The sequence below is a fragment of the Dama dama genome, chromosome 14, assembly GCF_033118175.1.
Source record: "Dama dama isolate Ldn47 chromosome 14, ASM3311817v1, whole genome shotgun sequence".
In the NCBI taxonomy this organism is placed as follows: Eukaryota; Metazoa; Chordata; class Mammalia; order Artiodactyla; family Cervidae; genus Dama; species Dama dama.
This window is the reverse complement of record NC_083694.1, coordinates 28,590,998-28,608,461: the sequence shown is the minus strand read 5'-3', so window position 1 is coordinate 28,608,461 and position 17,464 is coordinate 28,590,998. Positions and strand designations below refer to the sequence as shown.

General features: G+C 38.1%; 1 protein-coding gene across 2 annotated transcripts in view; it reads right to left on the bottom strand.

Moving 5' to 3' along the window:
- SMYD3 (SET and MYND domain containing 3) overlaps positions 1-17,464 on the bottom strand; it is a 714,044-nt gene that overhangs the window by 558,835 nt on the left and 137,745 nt on the right. For both annotated transcript variants that reach the window (XM_061160208.1, XM_061160209.1), the window contains exon 2: positions 1,832-1,895. In XM_061160208.1, the coding sequence (XP_061016191.1) occupies positions 1,832-1,895 (64 nt within the window). The remainder of the gene's footprint in view (positions 1-1,831; positions 1,896-17,464) is intronic.

Here is a 17,464-nt window from a genome sequence, read left to right as displayed (position 1 = left end):
ATTTCTTGTATTTTTTTTTTTGTTTGCATTCCTTGGGGATGTACTCATAAAGATGTACATCCTTATTAAAAATAAAATAAAGGTCAGGGATAAAAAGGAGATTACAATAGAAAATGGAAAGCTACAGCTAATCAGAATGTTAGAGCAAGAATGAAAGTTAGGGTTAGAAGAGACATTAAGAGTTTGGATTCTGACTACCTGGATTCATTTCACAAACCGCAGAGCCTACAAACTATAGAATGTCTGGCAGGCTGCTTGCTATTCTACACCTCAGTTTCCTTAACAGTAAAATAAGCATAATAATAATAGTTAGTCCTTTGAAGATTCTTGTTAAGAATAAATAGAATACAATAAGGCAAGGCATATAGTAGATGTCTAATACTATGAGCTCTTACTAGTAGTACAAAACAGGAAACTAAGGCCCAGAGAGATTAAGTGTTTCCTCTGAGATAATTTAATTGGACTGACGGCAGAATATTAATAAAATGGGTCCTCTAATTTTTTTATGTTTCAGTTTCTTTTCCATTTAGAACACTCTATTTGTAGTCTAGAGAAATTACTTTCAAAGGAAAAAGTGATATAGCAAAAATCCTTCAGATAAGCACAGCCTAGATTTAAAAAGAAGGAAAAGAGGAATTTTCACATGTGTGTGTGTGTACATGTATGCATGTGTGTGTATGTACACACACACATACACACACACATCAAAATAAGAAGCAAAGTGTATGGATGGAAGGTGGGTGACAAGTGACACAAACACAAAACCTCCAATTAAGACTTTTTATTATGACACAATTCATTAGAGCATAATTACGTTTCTTATTAAATGATTAATCATAAGGTTAGAAGAAAAGGTCGTGTTGAATGTTAATTATACATCCTTTAAAGAATTTCAAAGATGTGAACAGCAGTACTCTCACAGACGTCAGTTGTTGCTAATTAAAGGCACTAGGCATTATCTTTAAAAATACAAACTACATATATCCTTTTACTAATCAATATAATGTGGAAGACTCTGTCCTACAATTAATTTGCACAAGTGTGCAAAAATGTGCACAAAAGGATGTTTATTGGTGTACTACCGGCAATACCAAATATTGGGGAAAAAATCATACATTCATTAGTGGGGAAATTATGATTGTGGTACATCCATGTAATAGAGTAAACAAAATGATAACAAAAGTTGTTCTAGATAGATTATTAAATGAAAAGACAAATCAAAGTATACAAGAATCTGCCAGGATAACCTATATCTGCTTTTTAAAACAAAAGATAAAGATACATGACTGTGTTTGCACAAAAAATGCTTCCAAGTTACACAAGAAACTTAACAGCGGTTAGCTCTGGTAAATGGGATTAAGGTCAAGAAGACAAGAAGATGGAGAGGAGTGAACATTTAACTTTCTTCAGTGACATACGAGCTTCCCAGATGGCTCAGCTGGTAAAGCACCTTCCTGCCAATGCAGGAGACGCAGGTGATCCCTGCATCAGAAAGATCCAGGGAAGATCTCTGGGTTGGGAGAAAGACATGGCAACCTGCTCCAGTATTCTTGCCTGGAAAATTCCATGGACAGAGGAGCCTAGTGGGCTACAGTTCATGAGGTCACAAGGAGTCAGACACATATATATACACACATATACATGTATATATTTATATACTATATAGAGTTTATATATTATATATATATATAATTTTTGCATATACGTATATGATTTTTAAGTTGAAAGAAAACAATGCTACAAGAAATAAAAGCTTATGAAGAAACAGTTCAACAGGCATAACGGAGAACAAATTTAAGAGTAGAGAACTTATATACAGCAGAATTCTTACCTGACACTTAGCACTACAGTATTTGGCGATTCGGCATTGAGAGCATCGCATCAGCTTTTCCTTCCTGTTAAAGAATAAAAATAAAGTTAAAAAATAAAGTTCACATTAGGAAGTGAATGAGAATCATATATGGCTGAAGAAAGAAAGAAAACGTAAGTCATCATGCTGACACCAAGATGTTCCATTCACTCCATCTGTATAGTCCATGAGACTTAGATTTTCACAGTGGTGAACTTCTTCTTTCAGTGTGAGACTAGTGACTTTTTTAAAAAAACTAGTGTTCTTTTTTAAAAATTGTGGTAAAATATATGTAACATAAAATGTGCCACTTTAACTATTTTTAAGTGCATAGTTTTAGTGGCATTAAGAACATTCACATTGTTGTGTAACAATCTCCACCACTAATGTTCTTTTTAACATAAATTTAATGAAAATACAGAGATTCCCACTTAGGCAAAAAAAATCACTTTAATAGAGTTTTTAATCTCTGCATACAAAATTCAGAATCCAGTCTATCAACTAACTCAAAGTATCCTATGCCTTTCAAATATAAAAACTGTCCAAGTTTTTATTTAAATTTATCATGTAGGTTAGTTGTAATGTACTCTTTCTAGGAAATGATTTTTAATTTCCATTAAATTCAATTATTACTTTCAACATGCTAAATTGAGATACACCAAAGTTATGTCCCCCTAGGTCGCCTGAGGAAGAAAAAAAGTCAAAACAAAGAAATATTTTATTATAAAATGAAACAATAAATTTGATGATGAGACTCATAGTGACAAATAATAGACAGGACTGTGTGTGCATGCTAAGTCACTTCAGTCATGTCTGACTCTTCACAGCCCTATGGACTGTAGCCTGCCAAGCTCCTCTGCCCATGGGATTCTTCAGGCAAGAATACTGGGATGGGTTGCCATTTTCTTCTCCAGAGGATCTTCCCAACCCAGGATCAAACCCCTGCCTCCTGCACTGATGGCAGATTCTTTACCCCTAAGCCACCAGGGAAGCCCACATTATAAAATAAAACCAATAAATCTGATGATGCAATTCACAGTGATAAATAACAGACAGGACTATAGATACTTTCAAGGTGGCCAAGAGCATTAAAAGTCAAACTATAATACTAATATCAGTAATGAAATAAGAAGAAATCTTTCTAAGCACTTCTGATGTGCCAGGTATGGTTCAAACTTCTTTATATCTATTGACTCACTTCAGACAATTCTGTAAGCAAACAGTTTTATTATGCTCATTTAAGAGATACTTCAATACATTTTCAAGAGATAAGAAGTAGATGACTAAGGAAACACACCATAAAGTGTGATGCGGCAGGTGACACTGAAAGGTTAAGAACAAAAACCACAGAGAATCAAAACATGAATATATCAGGTACCTCACTCACAGGAGAACAGAGATAGGAGCATATAATACTGGGAGAGGTTAAAGGTCTAAATAAAGCAAAGTCAAACACCTCCTTCCCCCAAGTGTAGATTTACAGCTGTCAGATATCAACATCCCAAACAACAACCCAAATCCAAACAATATGGCCTTAAAGTCCTTGTTTTTAATGACCATACTCCACTACCACTATTAGACAAAACTGAATTAAAGCAAAATCCACCCATGGGCAATTGATGAGACACGCTTCAAATAAAAGAACACACAAATTTGGGATGAGAAGAATATGATGGGCAAATAGTGACATTAATATTAAAATTTAATTAATACTAATAGAAAAAAGCCTGTGTTACTATATCAGTATCAGAAAAAAAAAAGACGTTAAGGTTAAAAATATTACTAGAGATGAATAAGTTAATACACAAAGATTAAGAGATTCCAACCACCAGGTAATAGTACCCAGCAAAAAGTGTACCCAGTCTAAAAATACGTAAAGTAAAAGTAATAGATCTAAGATAAAAATGAGGAATACATAATAAATTAATACAAGTAAAGCCTTTAAAATAGTACCTGGAATATACTAAGTACCATACCAGTATATCACCATAACAGTTATCACTATAACAAGCCTTTTTCAGGAAGTCATAGATCAAGCAGATAAAGAAGGAGGAGCTCTACAATTTATTTGATTTCATGTAACACACAGAACCTTGCACCTTTTATATGCATGTGTATTCACACACTCTCCTCAGGCACTCACTGGCCTTTTACAACATACGCCCACGTACTAGGCCACAGAGCAAATCTCAAAAATTACAAAGAATCAATAATATATATATATATATATATAAAAAACTATCTCCAACAATAAAAGAATTAGATTAGAAATCAGCATCAAAAATCAAGCCAGTAAAATCTCATATTTATGGAAATTTAAAAGCTTACCTCTATATAATTCAACAATCAAAGAAGAATTGTCATGAAAATTAGAAAAGATTACATAATTTAAAAAAAAACTCAAAATGTAATCTAAAGTAATACTAAAAGGAACATTTATAGCTTTAAACGCTTACATTGATCGCAGTGGTATAACTTTTTAATCTCTTTAACGCGCCTCGTAAAAAAAAAAAAAAAGACAGAGTAAGTAGGAAATAGGAAAAACTAACCATCACTCCCCAACCTGGAAAGGTACAACAAAACCAAAAGTATTATCAGAAAAAAAACACTACAGGCTTCAAGAATTAATTAAATCAGTATATTTGTGGGAGAAAACAAAGGCAACTTCCAACAGACTTGAAAACAGAAGTTCCAAACTGCAAAAGATATCCGGCAGAAAGTCTGTCAAGCCAACTGGAGAAGTGCCACCAAAATTGGGAGAGAACGCTTTCTGCAAGAACACTCCTAAGGACAAGGTCCCAGGGGCGCTTCTGAATCCTGCCTTTCCTTAGACCTGGCTCCTCAGATTTCTCGTTTCCTTTTTTCTTGTCTAAGTTGCTCAGAGGTTATTTCTGCTGCCTGCAAATAAAGATCCCCAACTATATAAAATGTTTCATCTCAATTTTTAAAAATAACAAGCAGAATCAAAACACCCAGGAAGGTCAGTGGTGAACCTGGTAGCAGGTATTAAAGTCTCACCTCCCCTCTCCATAGCTTTCAACCACAGGCTTTTATGAATTTTAGCACAGACAAAATGAATAGCAGGATGATTCAAAGTACTTGGATAATTTAGTTGCCATTTGATGCATAAAGAAAAATTCTTCAATATGAGTTATTTAAATGTTTGGGGTTATTTTTACACATCATATAACTATATAAATAAACTTAACTTCTCAAGTTTCAAAAAAAATAAAAAACAAAAGCAAACAGTCAACTGAATCCAAGAGAAAAGTTGTGTCTTTGATTAGAGGAACCACGGAGCCTTTGAAGAGTTACTGTTTTTCTCTGTTGGGTAAGGTTCAGAGTAATAGCCTACTAGGAAGGTTTCCCTACAGAGAAAAAACCTGGGCAGCAGAGGGAGAGGAAAATAAGTATTAGAAACACAGCCACCAGACAGTTCAAGAAAACATTCTCTTTCTCTTAAAAATCAACATATCATTTCTAATTGAAAAATCCATATTTTTCTTTAAAAAATCAGAAATGTACAGGTCAAATAAAAAGCAGAATTAATTAGAAGCCCCTAAATAAAAAGGATCACCTATTCTAGGCAGTTCCAGAGGCTAAAACAAGAAATATTGAATGGAAGGTAGAGACAGGCACATTTTGTCTAAAGGTAAAGATCTTTGTGGCAACAGCTCAAAATTCAAAAGAAATGCCCCAAGACAGTGGAGTTCTCAGTCTTCTGACATGTTCAAGGAGAATCTGGTACATACATTTATAGACATGATGTAAAGGAAATTCTAGCACTGCAAAGGAACATGAGTTAAGTTTCCTTCTAATTCCAAATTAATTGGTTCTCCTCCTCTTGTATAAGCAACAAATATAAACTAAATTTGAAGACAAAATTTGGGCATATTATAAGGCCAAAGATGATAATCTCAGAGGAGTACAAAAGTGAGGAAAACAGCTTTCACAGACTACACAAGCATCCTGTTTGCAAACTGATTATCTCAAGAGTGCAACCAGAACTAGAATTTCTGAATAAAAAAGAATCTAAAGAAACAGGTTAGGAATGTATCAGTAACAGCAAACTGATTAATTTTTATCTATTCTTCCCCTCAAGAGACAAATAGTCGTATGCCACCTCTAAACTAGAGAAGATATATTATTGTATACTAAAATAAATGGAAGTTTTAGATCCCACTGCAAAAAAGCAAAAAGGGATCCCTTATCACTTGCTCATCTAAACTCAGATATGTTATTGAACACAAAGTCAACTCAGAGAAACTTCTCAGCATGCTCAGTGCCCCAGAGAAAGTGATTCATGGAGCATAAGTGAAGTCCTCTCTTCCAAGTAAAAGTTGGCTCATAATTAATTTCTCCAATAGCCTATGTAACTGAAGTATGGAAAAGAAATAAAAGTCAGGCAAAATTAATTGTTCTTCTAGTATACAAGTTAAAAATTTATACTGTTGACTCCTAAACAATGCAGGGTGTAGGGGTGTTGACCCTAAGTGCGGGCGAAAATCTGTTTGTAACTTAATAGTGTGGCCCATGTATTCAAGGTTCTGTAACAACAGATTCAACCAAACTCAGACCATGTAACACTGTAGAGTGTATTTAGTGAAGGGAAAAAAAAAAACAAAACTCTGCGTATGAGTGGACCTATACAGTTTAAACCTGTGTTATTCAAGGGTCAACAAGGGTCATCTGTATGTGGATATAGAGGAAACCGGTGTCTCTAAGAAATGAAACAAACAAATTGGAAGACTGGGATTGACCTATATACACTACTATATAAAAAATAGATAACTAATAAGGATCTGAATTAAATTCACCCATTCTCATCCATTTTATTTCACTGATTCCTAATATGTCGATGTTTACTTTTGCCATCTCCTGTGTGACCATGTCCAATTTACCTTGATTCATGGACCTAACATTCCAGGTTCCTACGCAATACTGTTCGTTACAGCGTCGGATTTTACTTTCATCACCAGACACATCCACAACTGAGTGTCATTTCTGCTTTGGCCAAGCCATTTCAGTATTTCCAGAGTTACTAGTACTTGTCCTCCATTCTTTCCCAGTAGCATATTGGGCACCTTCCAACCTGGGGGGCTCATCTTTTTGTGTCATATCTTTTTGCCTTTTTACACAGTTAATGGGGTTTTCGCAGCAAAAATACTAGAGTGGTTTGCCATTCCCTCCTCCAGTGGACCATGTTTTCTCCTAACTGTCCACTATGACCCATCCATGTTGGGTGGCCCTACAAGGCATGACTCATAGCTTCCTTGAGTTATGCAAGCTCCTTCACCATGACAAGGCAGTGATCCATGAAGGGTGAATTTAATTCAGATAACCACTGTATCTACTACTGTGGTCAAGAATCACATAGAATAAATGGAATAGCCCTTATAATCAACAATACAAAATCAAGAATATGAAATGCAGTACTTGGGTGCAACCTCAAAAAAAAACAGAATGATTTCGGTTTGTTTCCAAGGCAAACCATTCAACATCACAATAAACCAAATCTATGCCTCAACGACTGATGTTGAAGAAGCTGAAATTGATCAGTTCTATGAAGACCTAGAAGACATCCTAGAATTAACACCAAAAAATGATGTCCTTTTCATCATAGGTGATTAGAATGCAAAAATAGGAAATCAAGAGATACCTGGAGTAACAGGCAAGTTTAGCCTTGGAGTACAAAATGAAGCAGGGCAAAGGCCAAGAGAATTCTGTGAAGAGAATGCACTGGTCATAACAAACACCCTTTGACAACAACACAAGAGACAATTCTACACATGGGCATCACCAAATGGTTAATACAAAAACCAGATGGACTATATTTTTTTTGCAGTCGAAGATGGAGAAGCACTATGCAGTCAGCAAAAACAAGACCTGGAGCTGACTGTGGCTCAGATAATCAGTTCCTATCCAATTCAGGCTTAAACTAAAGAAAACAGGGAAAACAACTAGGCCAGGCAGGTATGACATAAATAAAATCCACTATGATTATACAGTGGAGGTGATGAATAGATTCAAGGGATTAGATCTGATAAAAGAGTGCCTGAAGAACTATAGAGAGAGGTTTGTAATATTGTATAGGAGGCACTGACCAAAACCATCTCAAAGAAAAAGAAATGCAAGAAGGCAAAGTGGTTGTCTGAGGAGGCTTTACAGATAGCTGAGGAAAGAAGAAAAGTGAAAAGCAAGGGAAAAGGGGAAAGATTTATGCAACTAAATGTAGAACTCCAGAGAATACCAAGGAGAGCCAAGAAGGCCTTCTTTAATGAACATGCAAAGAAATAGGGGAAAGCAACAGAAGGGAAAAGATTAGAGATTTCTTCAAGAAAACTAGAGATATCAAGGGAACATTTCATGCAAAAATGTGCACAATAAAGGACAAAATGGTAAAGACCTAATAGAAGCAGAATAGACCAAGAAGAGATAGCAAGAATACACAGAAGAAATATACAAAAAAGATATTAATGACCCGGTTTGGTCACTCACCTAGAGCCAGACATGCTGGAGTGTGAAGTCAAGTGGGCCTTAGGAAGCGCAGCTGCGAATAAAGCTAGTGGAGGCGATGGAGTTCCAGCAGAGCTATCTAAAATCCTAAACGATGATGCTATTAAAGTGAGCTTCCCTGGTGGCTCAGACGGTAAAGAGTCTGCCTGCAATGCAGGAGATCTGGGTTCAATCACTAGGCTGAAAAGACTCCCTGAAGGTGGGCATGGCAACCTACTCTAGTATTCTTGCCTGGAGAATCACCATGCACAGAGGTTGGGCTACAGTCCAGAGGGTCGTAAAGAGTCGGACACTACTGAGCAACTAAGGATGGCACTTACAAAGTCACCAAATCTGAAAAAGCCAGCAGTGGCCACAGGACTGGAAAACGTCAACCTTCATCCCAGTTCCCAAGAAGGGTAGAACTAAAGAATGTACAAACTACCGAACAATTGCACTCACTTCTCATGCTAGAAAGGTTATGCCTTCAACCTTTCAACAGTACGTGAAACAAGAACTTCCAGATGTACAAGCTAGGTCTAGAAACAGCAGAGGATCCAGAGATCAAATTGCCAACAGTTGCTGGATCATAGAGAAAGCAAATGAATTCCAGAAAAAAACTCTACTCTTGTTTCATTGACTATGCTAAAGGCTTTGACTGTGCTAAGTTCAGTTTAATTGCTCAGTCATGTCTGACTCTGCAATCCCATGGACTGCAGCACGCCAGGCCTCATGTCACCAACTCCCGGAGTTTACTGAAACTCATTTCCATTGAGTTGGTGATGCTATCCAACCAGCTCATCCTCTGTCATCCCCTTCTCCTCCTGCCTTCAATCTTTCCCAGAATCAGGGTCTTCTCAAATGAGTCAGCTCTTCTCATCAGATGGCCAAAGTATTGGAGTTTCAGCTTCAACATCAGTCCTTCCAAAGAATATTCAGGACTGATTTCCTTTAGGATGGACTGGTTGGATCTCCTTGCTGTCCAGGGAACTCTCAAGACTCTTCTCTGACACCACAGTTCAAAAGCACCAATTCTTCAGCACTCAGCTTTCTTTATAGTCCAACTCTCACACTCATACATGACTATGGGAAAAACCATGGCTTGGACTAGACGGACCTTTGTTGGCAAAGTAATGTCTCTGCTTTTCAGTATGCTGTCTAGGTTGATCACAACTTTTCTTCCAAGGAGCAAGCATCTTTTAATTTCATGGCTGCAAGTCACCATCTGCAGTGATTTTGGAGCCCAAGAAAATAAAATCTCTCACTGTTTCCACATCTATTTGCCATGAAGTGATAGGACCAGACGCCATGATCTTAGTTTCCTGAATGTTGACTTTTAAGGCAACTTTTTCATTCTCCTCTTTCACTTTCTTCAAGGCTCTTTAGCTCTTCTTCGCTTTATGCTATAAGGGTGGTGTCATTTGTGTATCTGACGTTATTGATACTTCTCCTGGCAATCTTGATTCCAGCTTGTGCTTCATCCAGCCCAGCGTTTCTCATGATGTACTCTGCATATAAGTTAAATAAGCACAGTGATAATATACAGCCTTGATGTACTCCTTTCCTGACTTGGAACCAGTCTGTTGTTCCATAGACAGTTCTAACTGTTGCTTCTTGACCTGCATACAGATTTATCAGGAGGCAGGTAAGATGGTATGGTATCCTCATCTCTTTAAGAATTTTCCATAGTTTGTTGTGATCCACACAGTCAAAGGCTTTGGCATAGTCAATAAAGCAGAAGTAGATCTATTTCTGGAACTCTCTTGCTTTTATGATGATCCAACGGATGTTGGCAATTTGATCTCTGGTTCTTCTGCCTTTTCTAAATCCAGCTTGAACATCTAGAGTTTCACAGTTTACGTACTGCTAAAGCCTGGCTTGCAGAATTTTGAGCATTACTCTGCTAGTGTGTGAGAGGAGTGCAACTGTATGGTAGTTTGAGCATTCTTTGGCATTGCCATTCTTTGGGATTGGAATGAAAACTGACTTTTTCCAGTCCTGTGGCCACTGCTGAGTTTTCCAGATTTGCTGGCATATTGAGTGCAGCACTTTCACAGCATCATCTTTTAGGATTTGAAATAGCTCAACTGGAATTCGATCACCTCCAATAATTTTGTTCACAGTGATGCTTCCTAAGGCCCACTTGACTTCACATTCCAGGATGTCTGGCTCTAGGTGAGTGATCACACCATTGTGATTATCTGGGCTGTGAAGATCTTTTTTGTATAGTTCTTCTGTTTATTCTTGCCACCACTTCTTAACATCTTCTGCCTCTGTTAGGTGCCTACCAGTTCTGTCCTTTATTGTGCCCATCTTTGCATGAAATGTTCCCTTGGTATCTCTAATTTTCTTGAAGAGATCTCTAGTCTTTCCCATTCTATTGTTTTCCTCTATTTCTTTGCACTGATCACTGAGGAAGGCTTTCTTATCTCTCTTTGCTATTCTTTGAAACTCTGCATTCAAATGGATACATCTTTCCTTTTCTCCTTTGCCTTTTCCTTCTCTCCTTTTCTTAGCTATTTGTAAGGCCTCCTTAGACAACCATTTTGCCTTTTTGCATTTCTTTTTCTTGGGGATGGTCTTGATCACTGCCTCCTGTACAATGTCATGAACCTAAGTCCATAGTTTTTCAAGCGCTCTGTCTATCAGATCTAAGCCCTTGAATCTATTTGTCATTTCCACAGTATAATTGTAAGGGATTTGATTTAGGTCATACCTGAATGGTCTAGTGGTTTCCCCTACTTTCTTCAATTTCAATCTGAATTTGGCAATAGGAATTCATGATCTGAGCCACGGTCAGCTCCCAGTCTTGTTTTTGCTGACTGTATAGAGCTTCTCCATCTTTGGCTGCAAAGAATATAATCAATCTGATTTCAGTATTGACCATCTGGTGGTATCCACGTGTAGAGTCTTCTCTTGTGTCATTGGAAGAGGATGTTCGTTATGACCAGTGTGTTCTCTTGGCAAAACTCTACTAGCCTTTGCGTTGCTTCATTCTGTACTCCAAGGCCAAATTTGCCCGTTACTCCAGGTATTTCTTGACTGCCTACTTTTGCATTCCACTCCCCTATAATGAAAAGAACATCTTTTTTGTGTGCTACTTCTAGAAGGTCTTGTAGGTCTTCATAGAACCATTAATCTTCAGCTTCGTCATCATTACTGATCGGGGCATAGACTTGGATAACCATAATGTTGAATGGTTTGCCTTGGAAATGAACAGAGATCATTCTGTCATTTTTGAGATTGCATCCAAGAGCCTCTTGATGAAAGTGAAAGAGGAGAGTGAGAAAGTTGGCTTAAAGCTCAACATTCAGAAAACTAAGATCATGGCATCTGGTCCCATCACTTCATGGCAAATAGATGAGGAAACAGTGGAAACAGTGGCTGGCTTTATTTTTCTGGGCTCCAAAATCACTGCAGATGGCGATTACAGCCATGAAATTAAAAGACACTTACTCCTTTTTTTGAAGGAAAGTTATGACCAACCTAGACAGCATATTGAAAAGCAGAGACATTACTTTGTCAACAAAGGTCCATCTAGGCCAGGCTATGGTTTTTCCAGTGGTCATGTGTAGGTGTGAGAGTTGGACTATTAAGAAAGCTGAGCACCAAAGAATTGATACTTCCCCCCCCCCACCCTCAGTGTTTTTTTTTCCCCCTTGTTTTTTTTTTTTTTTCCCAGAATTGATACTTTTGAACTGTGGTGTTGGAGAAGACTTTTGAGAGTCCCCTGGACTGCAAGGAGATCCAACCAGTCCATCCTAAAGGAGATCAGTCCTGGGTGTTCATTGGAAGGACTGATGTTGAAGCTGAAGCTCCAATAATTTGGCCACCTCATGCGAAGAGCTGACTCATTGGAAAAGACCCTGACGCTGGGAAAGATTGAGGGCAGGAGGAGAAGGGGACAACAGAGGATGAGATGGTAGGATGGCATCACCGACTCAATGGACATGGGTTTGGGTGGACTCTGAAAGTTGGTGATGGACAGGGAGGCCTGGTGTGCTGCGGTTCATGGGGTCACAAACAGTCAGACAAGACTGAGCAACTGAACTGAACTGAACCGCATTTCAGACTCTCTTGTTGACTGTGATGGCTACTCCATTTCTTCTAAGGGATTCCTGCCCACAGCAGTAGATATAATGGTCATCTGAATTAAATTCACCCATTCCTAATCAGTTTGCTGATTCCTAAAATGTCGATGTTCACTCTTGCCATCTCCTGTTTGACCACTTCCAATTTGCCTTGATTCATGGACCTGACATTTCAGGATCCTATGAAATACTGCTCTTTACAGCACCGAACCCTGCTTCCATCACCAGTCACATCCACAACTGGGTGTTGTTTTTGCTTTGGCTCTGTCTCTTCATTTTTTCTGGAGTTATTTCTCCACGGATCTCCAGTAGCATATTGGACACCTACCCACCTGGGGAGTTCATCTTTCAGTGTCCTTTTTCCCTTTTCATACTATTCATGGGGTCCTCAAGCCAAGAATACTGAAGTGGTTTGCCATTCCCTTCTCCAGTGGACCACGCAGAGATCATAACGAGCTGTGAAAAAGTCTTGAAGAGATGTGAATACCAGACCATCTTACCTGTCTCCTCAGAAACCTGTATGCAGGTCAACAACCAACAGTTAGAACCTGACATGGAAAAATGGACTGGTTCAAAATTGAGAAAGGAGTACATCAAGGCTGTATATTGTCACTCTGCTTATTTAACTTCTATGCAGAGTACATCATGCAAAATGCCAGGCTGGATGTGTTACAAGCTGGAATCAAGATTGCTGGGAGAAATTTCAACAACCTCAGATATGCAGATGATAACCACTCTAATGGCAGAAAGCAAAGAGGAACTAATGAAACTCTTGATGAGATTGAAAGAAGAGAGTGAAAAAGCCATCTTAAAACTCAAAATAAAAAAAACTAAGATCATGGCATCCAGCCCCATCACTTCATGGCAAGTAAGAGGGGGAAAAGTGGAAGCAGTGACAGATTTTCTTTTCGTGGGACTAAAATCACTGCAGATGGTGACTGCAGCCATGAAATTAGAAGACAACTGCTCCTTGGAAGGAAAGCTATGAAAAACCTAGGCAGTTTATTAAACAGAAAAGACAGCACTTTGCCAGCAAAGGTCCATATTGTGAAGGCTGTGGTCTTTCCAGTAGTCATGTACAGGTGTGAGAGCTGGGCGCCGAAGAATTGATGCTTTCAAACTGTTGTGCTTGAGAAGACTCTTGAGAGTCCCTTGGCCACCAAGGATATCAAACCAGGCAATCCTAAAGGAAATCAACACTGAATATTCTATGGAAGGACTGAAGCTGAAGCTCCAATACCTTGGGCACCTGATGTGAAGAGCCAACTCATTGGAAAAGACCCTGACCCTGGGAAAGACTGAAAGCAGAAGGAAAAGAGGGTGACGGATGATGAGTTAGTTGGATGGCATTAGTGATTCAAAGGACATGAACTTGGGCAAATTCCTGGAGATGGTGAGGGACAAGAAGGCCTGGCATGCTCAGCCCATAGGGTCACAAAGAGATGTCCTGGCGACTGAAAAACTACAACAAATAAGGACCTACCGAATAGCACTGGGAACTCTGCTCATACTCTGTAATAGTCTTTGTGGGAAGAGCCTCTAAAAAAGAGTGAATACATGTATGTGTATAACATTCATTTTGCTATACACCTGAAACCAACACAACATTGTAAATCAACTATACTCTAATAAAAATGTTTATAAAAGAAACCAAAGAAAGGGAATTAAATAGTTCCCTTAAATACCAACAACTGCCCACTCCAGTATTCTTGCCTGGAGAATCCCAGGGACGGGAGCCTGGTGGGCTGCCGTCTATGGGGTCACACAGAGTTGGACACGACTGACGTGACTTAGCAGAAGCAGCAGACTACTGTTTAAGGGAACATCTGTCCTTCTTGGCTATCTGAGGGGGAAAAACATCCTTACTATTCAGAAACTGCCCTAAAATAATATAGGCAGTTGCCAGGTAGAAAGAAGTTCCTTGGAAAGGATATAAAAAAATGAACTCCACTTACTGCCAAATTTCACCCAGCCCAGGCACCTACAGAATCCATTTTAAACTTCCTCTAGAGGAAAAAAAAAAGAGTGCATCTACCACACATTCATAGGTAATATATTTATTACACAGGGTTTTCCCCTAGGAATACGCCTTGATCTCCTAGACGTTTCCCAGTATGTCTAGCAGTTGGATGTCTTCTTGAAAGTCCATTCTCACTATGGAAGGTAACTGGCTCACCATTGACCAATCAGCTACAGGCAAAGGCTCGGACACCACAGAAAAGCCAGGTGACCCTCCTACCTGCTGAGGCACACTCATCTAGATGGAGCAGAGCCCAGTGTGATCAGAAGCAGCACAGAGACTAGTGTGTGTCTGTAAAGCCTCCTTACTCACAGGGAAGATCCCCGCCCAGGGATCTTCTGCACAACGAGTACCTCAAGGCCTGGATTTTAATTTGTGGCTGATCACTGTGGAAATGTAGTTTGTAGCTGATTTCTTTGGGAAGAAGTCTGAGCTAAGAAAAAGACCAGAGCACATGCAATAAAGCCTGTACCACTTACAGTTGCTAAAGAGTGTTGACTTACGGGATGTCTAACTTAGTACACTAGGCTTTTATACAAGTTTTAAGAAAGATTCTCTGAACAGAATTCCTATTAAAGTATTTTTTATATAATTAAGACCCAAGGTGCTCTATGATGTATGAGAAATAGTGAATGTCATGAGCAAACTCTTAAGAATAAAGAATAAATACTCTCCATCTGTTTTTAAATGGAGAAAGCCAAAATAAATAAGTGAAGGAAGTCTAAATACAATTTTTAAAACAAAAATCCCATAGAAATATTTATTTACAGAATTTTTATGTTTGTAAACTTCTTTTAAGTCTCAGAATTCATTAGAAATGTTAATGCCACTTTACCAAGTTTCTGGCTGTTTCTCCCTGGAAATTTCTGAAGCAAAAGAAATTCTACACTATGAAAAAGAGATTATCCCAAATAAAATCATGTCATTCTATATAAGGATAGTGTAACATCTACTCTGGCCAAATAAAATACACTGGAAAATGCTAAACATAAAGAACTCCTTTAGCATAAATATTTATAATAACACATTAAAGGGATTCTCCATTTTTGCTTGGAAATGGTAATTGTGCTGGTTTGGGCCCAAAGGCCTTTTTAAAAATTAAAGAGATTCATATCCACCATCCACCTAACTATCCAATGGTTTTTAATACAAAACAGCAGAGGTGATCAAAATAATATAGATTTATATCACAGGAAAACAGAATTGGTTTGGATTCCTTTTTCTATAGTCCCTATCACTTTATTTCCTATTTCTAATACTTAAATTACAAAACAAGAAAATGTAATGATTAACATTTCAGGGAAAATGAATCTGTGATTCCCAGGCACCATCACATCCTTGAAGAAACACAAGTAATTTAAACCCACATTAGCTCTTAGAGAAAAGCACAGTAAAGTATTTGAGACAAGTTAGTCAAGACAGGCTGACCACCTTACTTGGAAACTTCCTTTTTTCACTGTCTTTGGTCTCCTAAAGTTGTCCCTCTAACATCTGGAACAAGACAAGGATGTCCACCCTCACCTCACCACTTTTTTAAACATAGTTTTGGAAGTCCTGGCTACAGCAATCAGAGAAAAAAAGGAGTAAAGGAGTCCAAATTGGAAAGGAAGAAGCTAAACTGTCACTGTTTGCAGGTGACATGATAATATACACAGAAGATCCTAAAGATGCTACCAGAAAACTACGAGAACCACCAATGAGTTTGGAAAAGTTGCAGGTTACAAGATTAACACACAGAAATCAGTTGCATTTCTATACACTAACAACAAAAGATTAGCAAAAGCAATTCAAGAAACACTTCCATTTACCATCACATCAAAAAGAATAAAATACCTAGGAACAAATCTACTTAAGGGGGCCAAAGACCTGTACTCCACTGTAAGATGCTGATGAAGGGATTAGTGTTTTCATAAGAGAGACCCCAGAGAGATAGATCCCTCATCCCTTCCACTACATGAGGACAAAGTGAGAAGGCGCCGGCTATGAACTAGGAAGAGGGCCCTTACCAGAATGTGACCATGCTGGCACCTTGATCTTGCCTTCCAGAACTGTGGGGGAAAGTTTCAGTTGTTTATAAACTAGCCAGTCTGTGGCATTTTGTTAGAGCAGGTGGAAAGGACCCAGACACTAAACCCATGCCCTACCAGCAGTGTAACTTTGTATCCCCTGGTAGCCTCAATTTTCTGCTCTGTAAAGTGAGAATGAGTGATTATTCATAAGACTGTGGGGTAGGCTTCACCAGATAACTTACATAAAGTGTCTGCTAACAAAGTATCAGAGCATAGAGTGAAAACTGAGGCTTTTGAGTATATTTTCAAAGTCTCAAGATAATTTTGCTTATTTCTAATGCCATGGCTGAAAATCCTACGCCCCTTCCATGGTTGCTAAAAAAAGCAAAATCCACAAATGCCACAAATCTGATCATCCCTTTCAAGCACACAGACAATTAATTCACCATTTTTCTGAAACCCACATGTACCCATAATACTTGCCTCTAATTTCAAAATTTGAGTCACATCATAAGTGTTTCACTGCTCAATTTACATTCACTAAAGTCTGTATTTGCTACTGTTTTTAACTTGATCAGAATGATTAATATCAAAGTGGTCTGATTCAAGAAGCAAAAAACGTTTTACAAAAGTTTCATTTGTGGAAATTAAAATCAGAGAAGGCTGTTATATCTTCAATAATATTAAAAGGCAATGATAACTCCTAAAATTGTTTGCCTTATGCAAAGTAATATCTATTATAGGTTAAGGAGAAATTAACATTTTTGCAAGAGTACAGATTTAAACTCTCATTATATGTTTCTCTACAAAATTGGATACTGTGAGCTGTACTATGGGTCATTCTAACAGCTAAGAATTGAAACCTGGAGACCTAAAGATGTTTTTTAGGCAGAGGACCCATAAGTGAAGAAAGCTGTGACCAAAATGAATTGTTGAAGAGGGATTTGTTCCAGTGACAGCATCTGTGTTTCTAAATAGGAAATCTCTTTGGCCTAGTCGA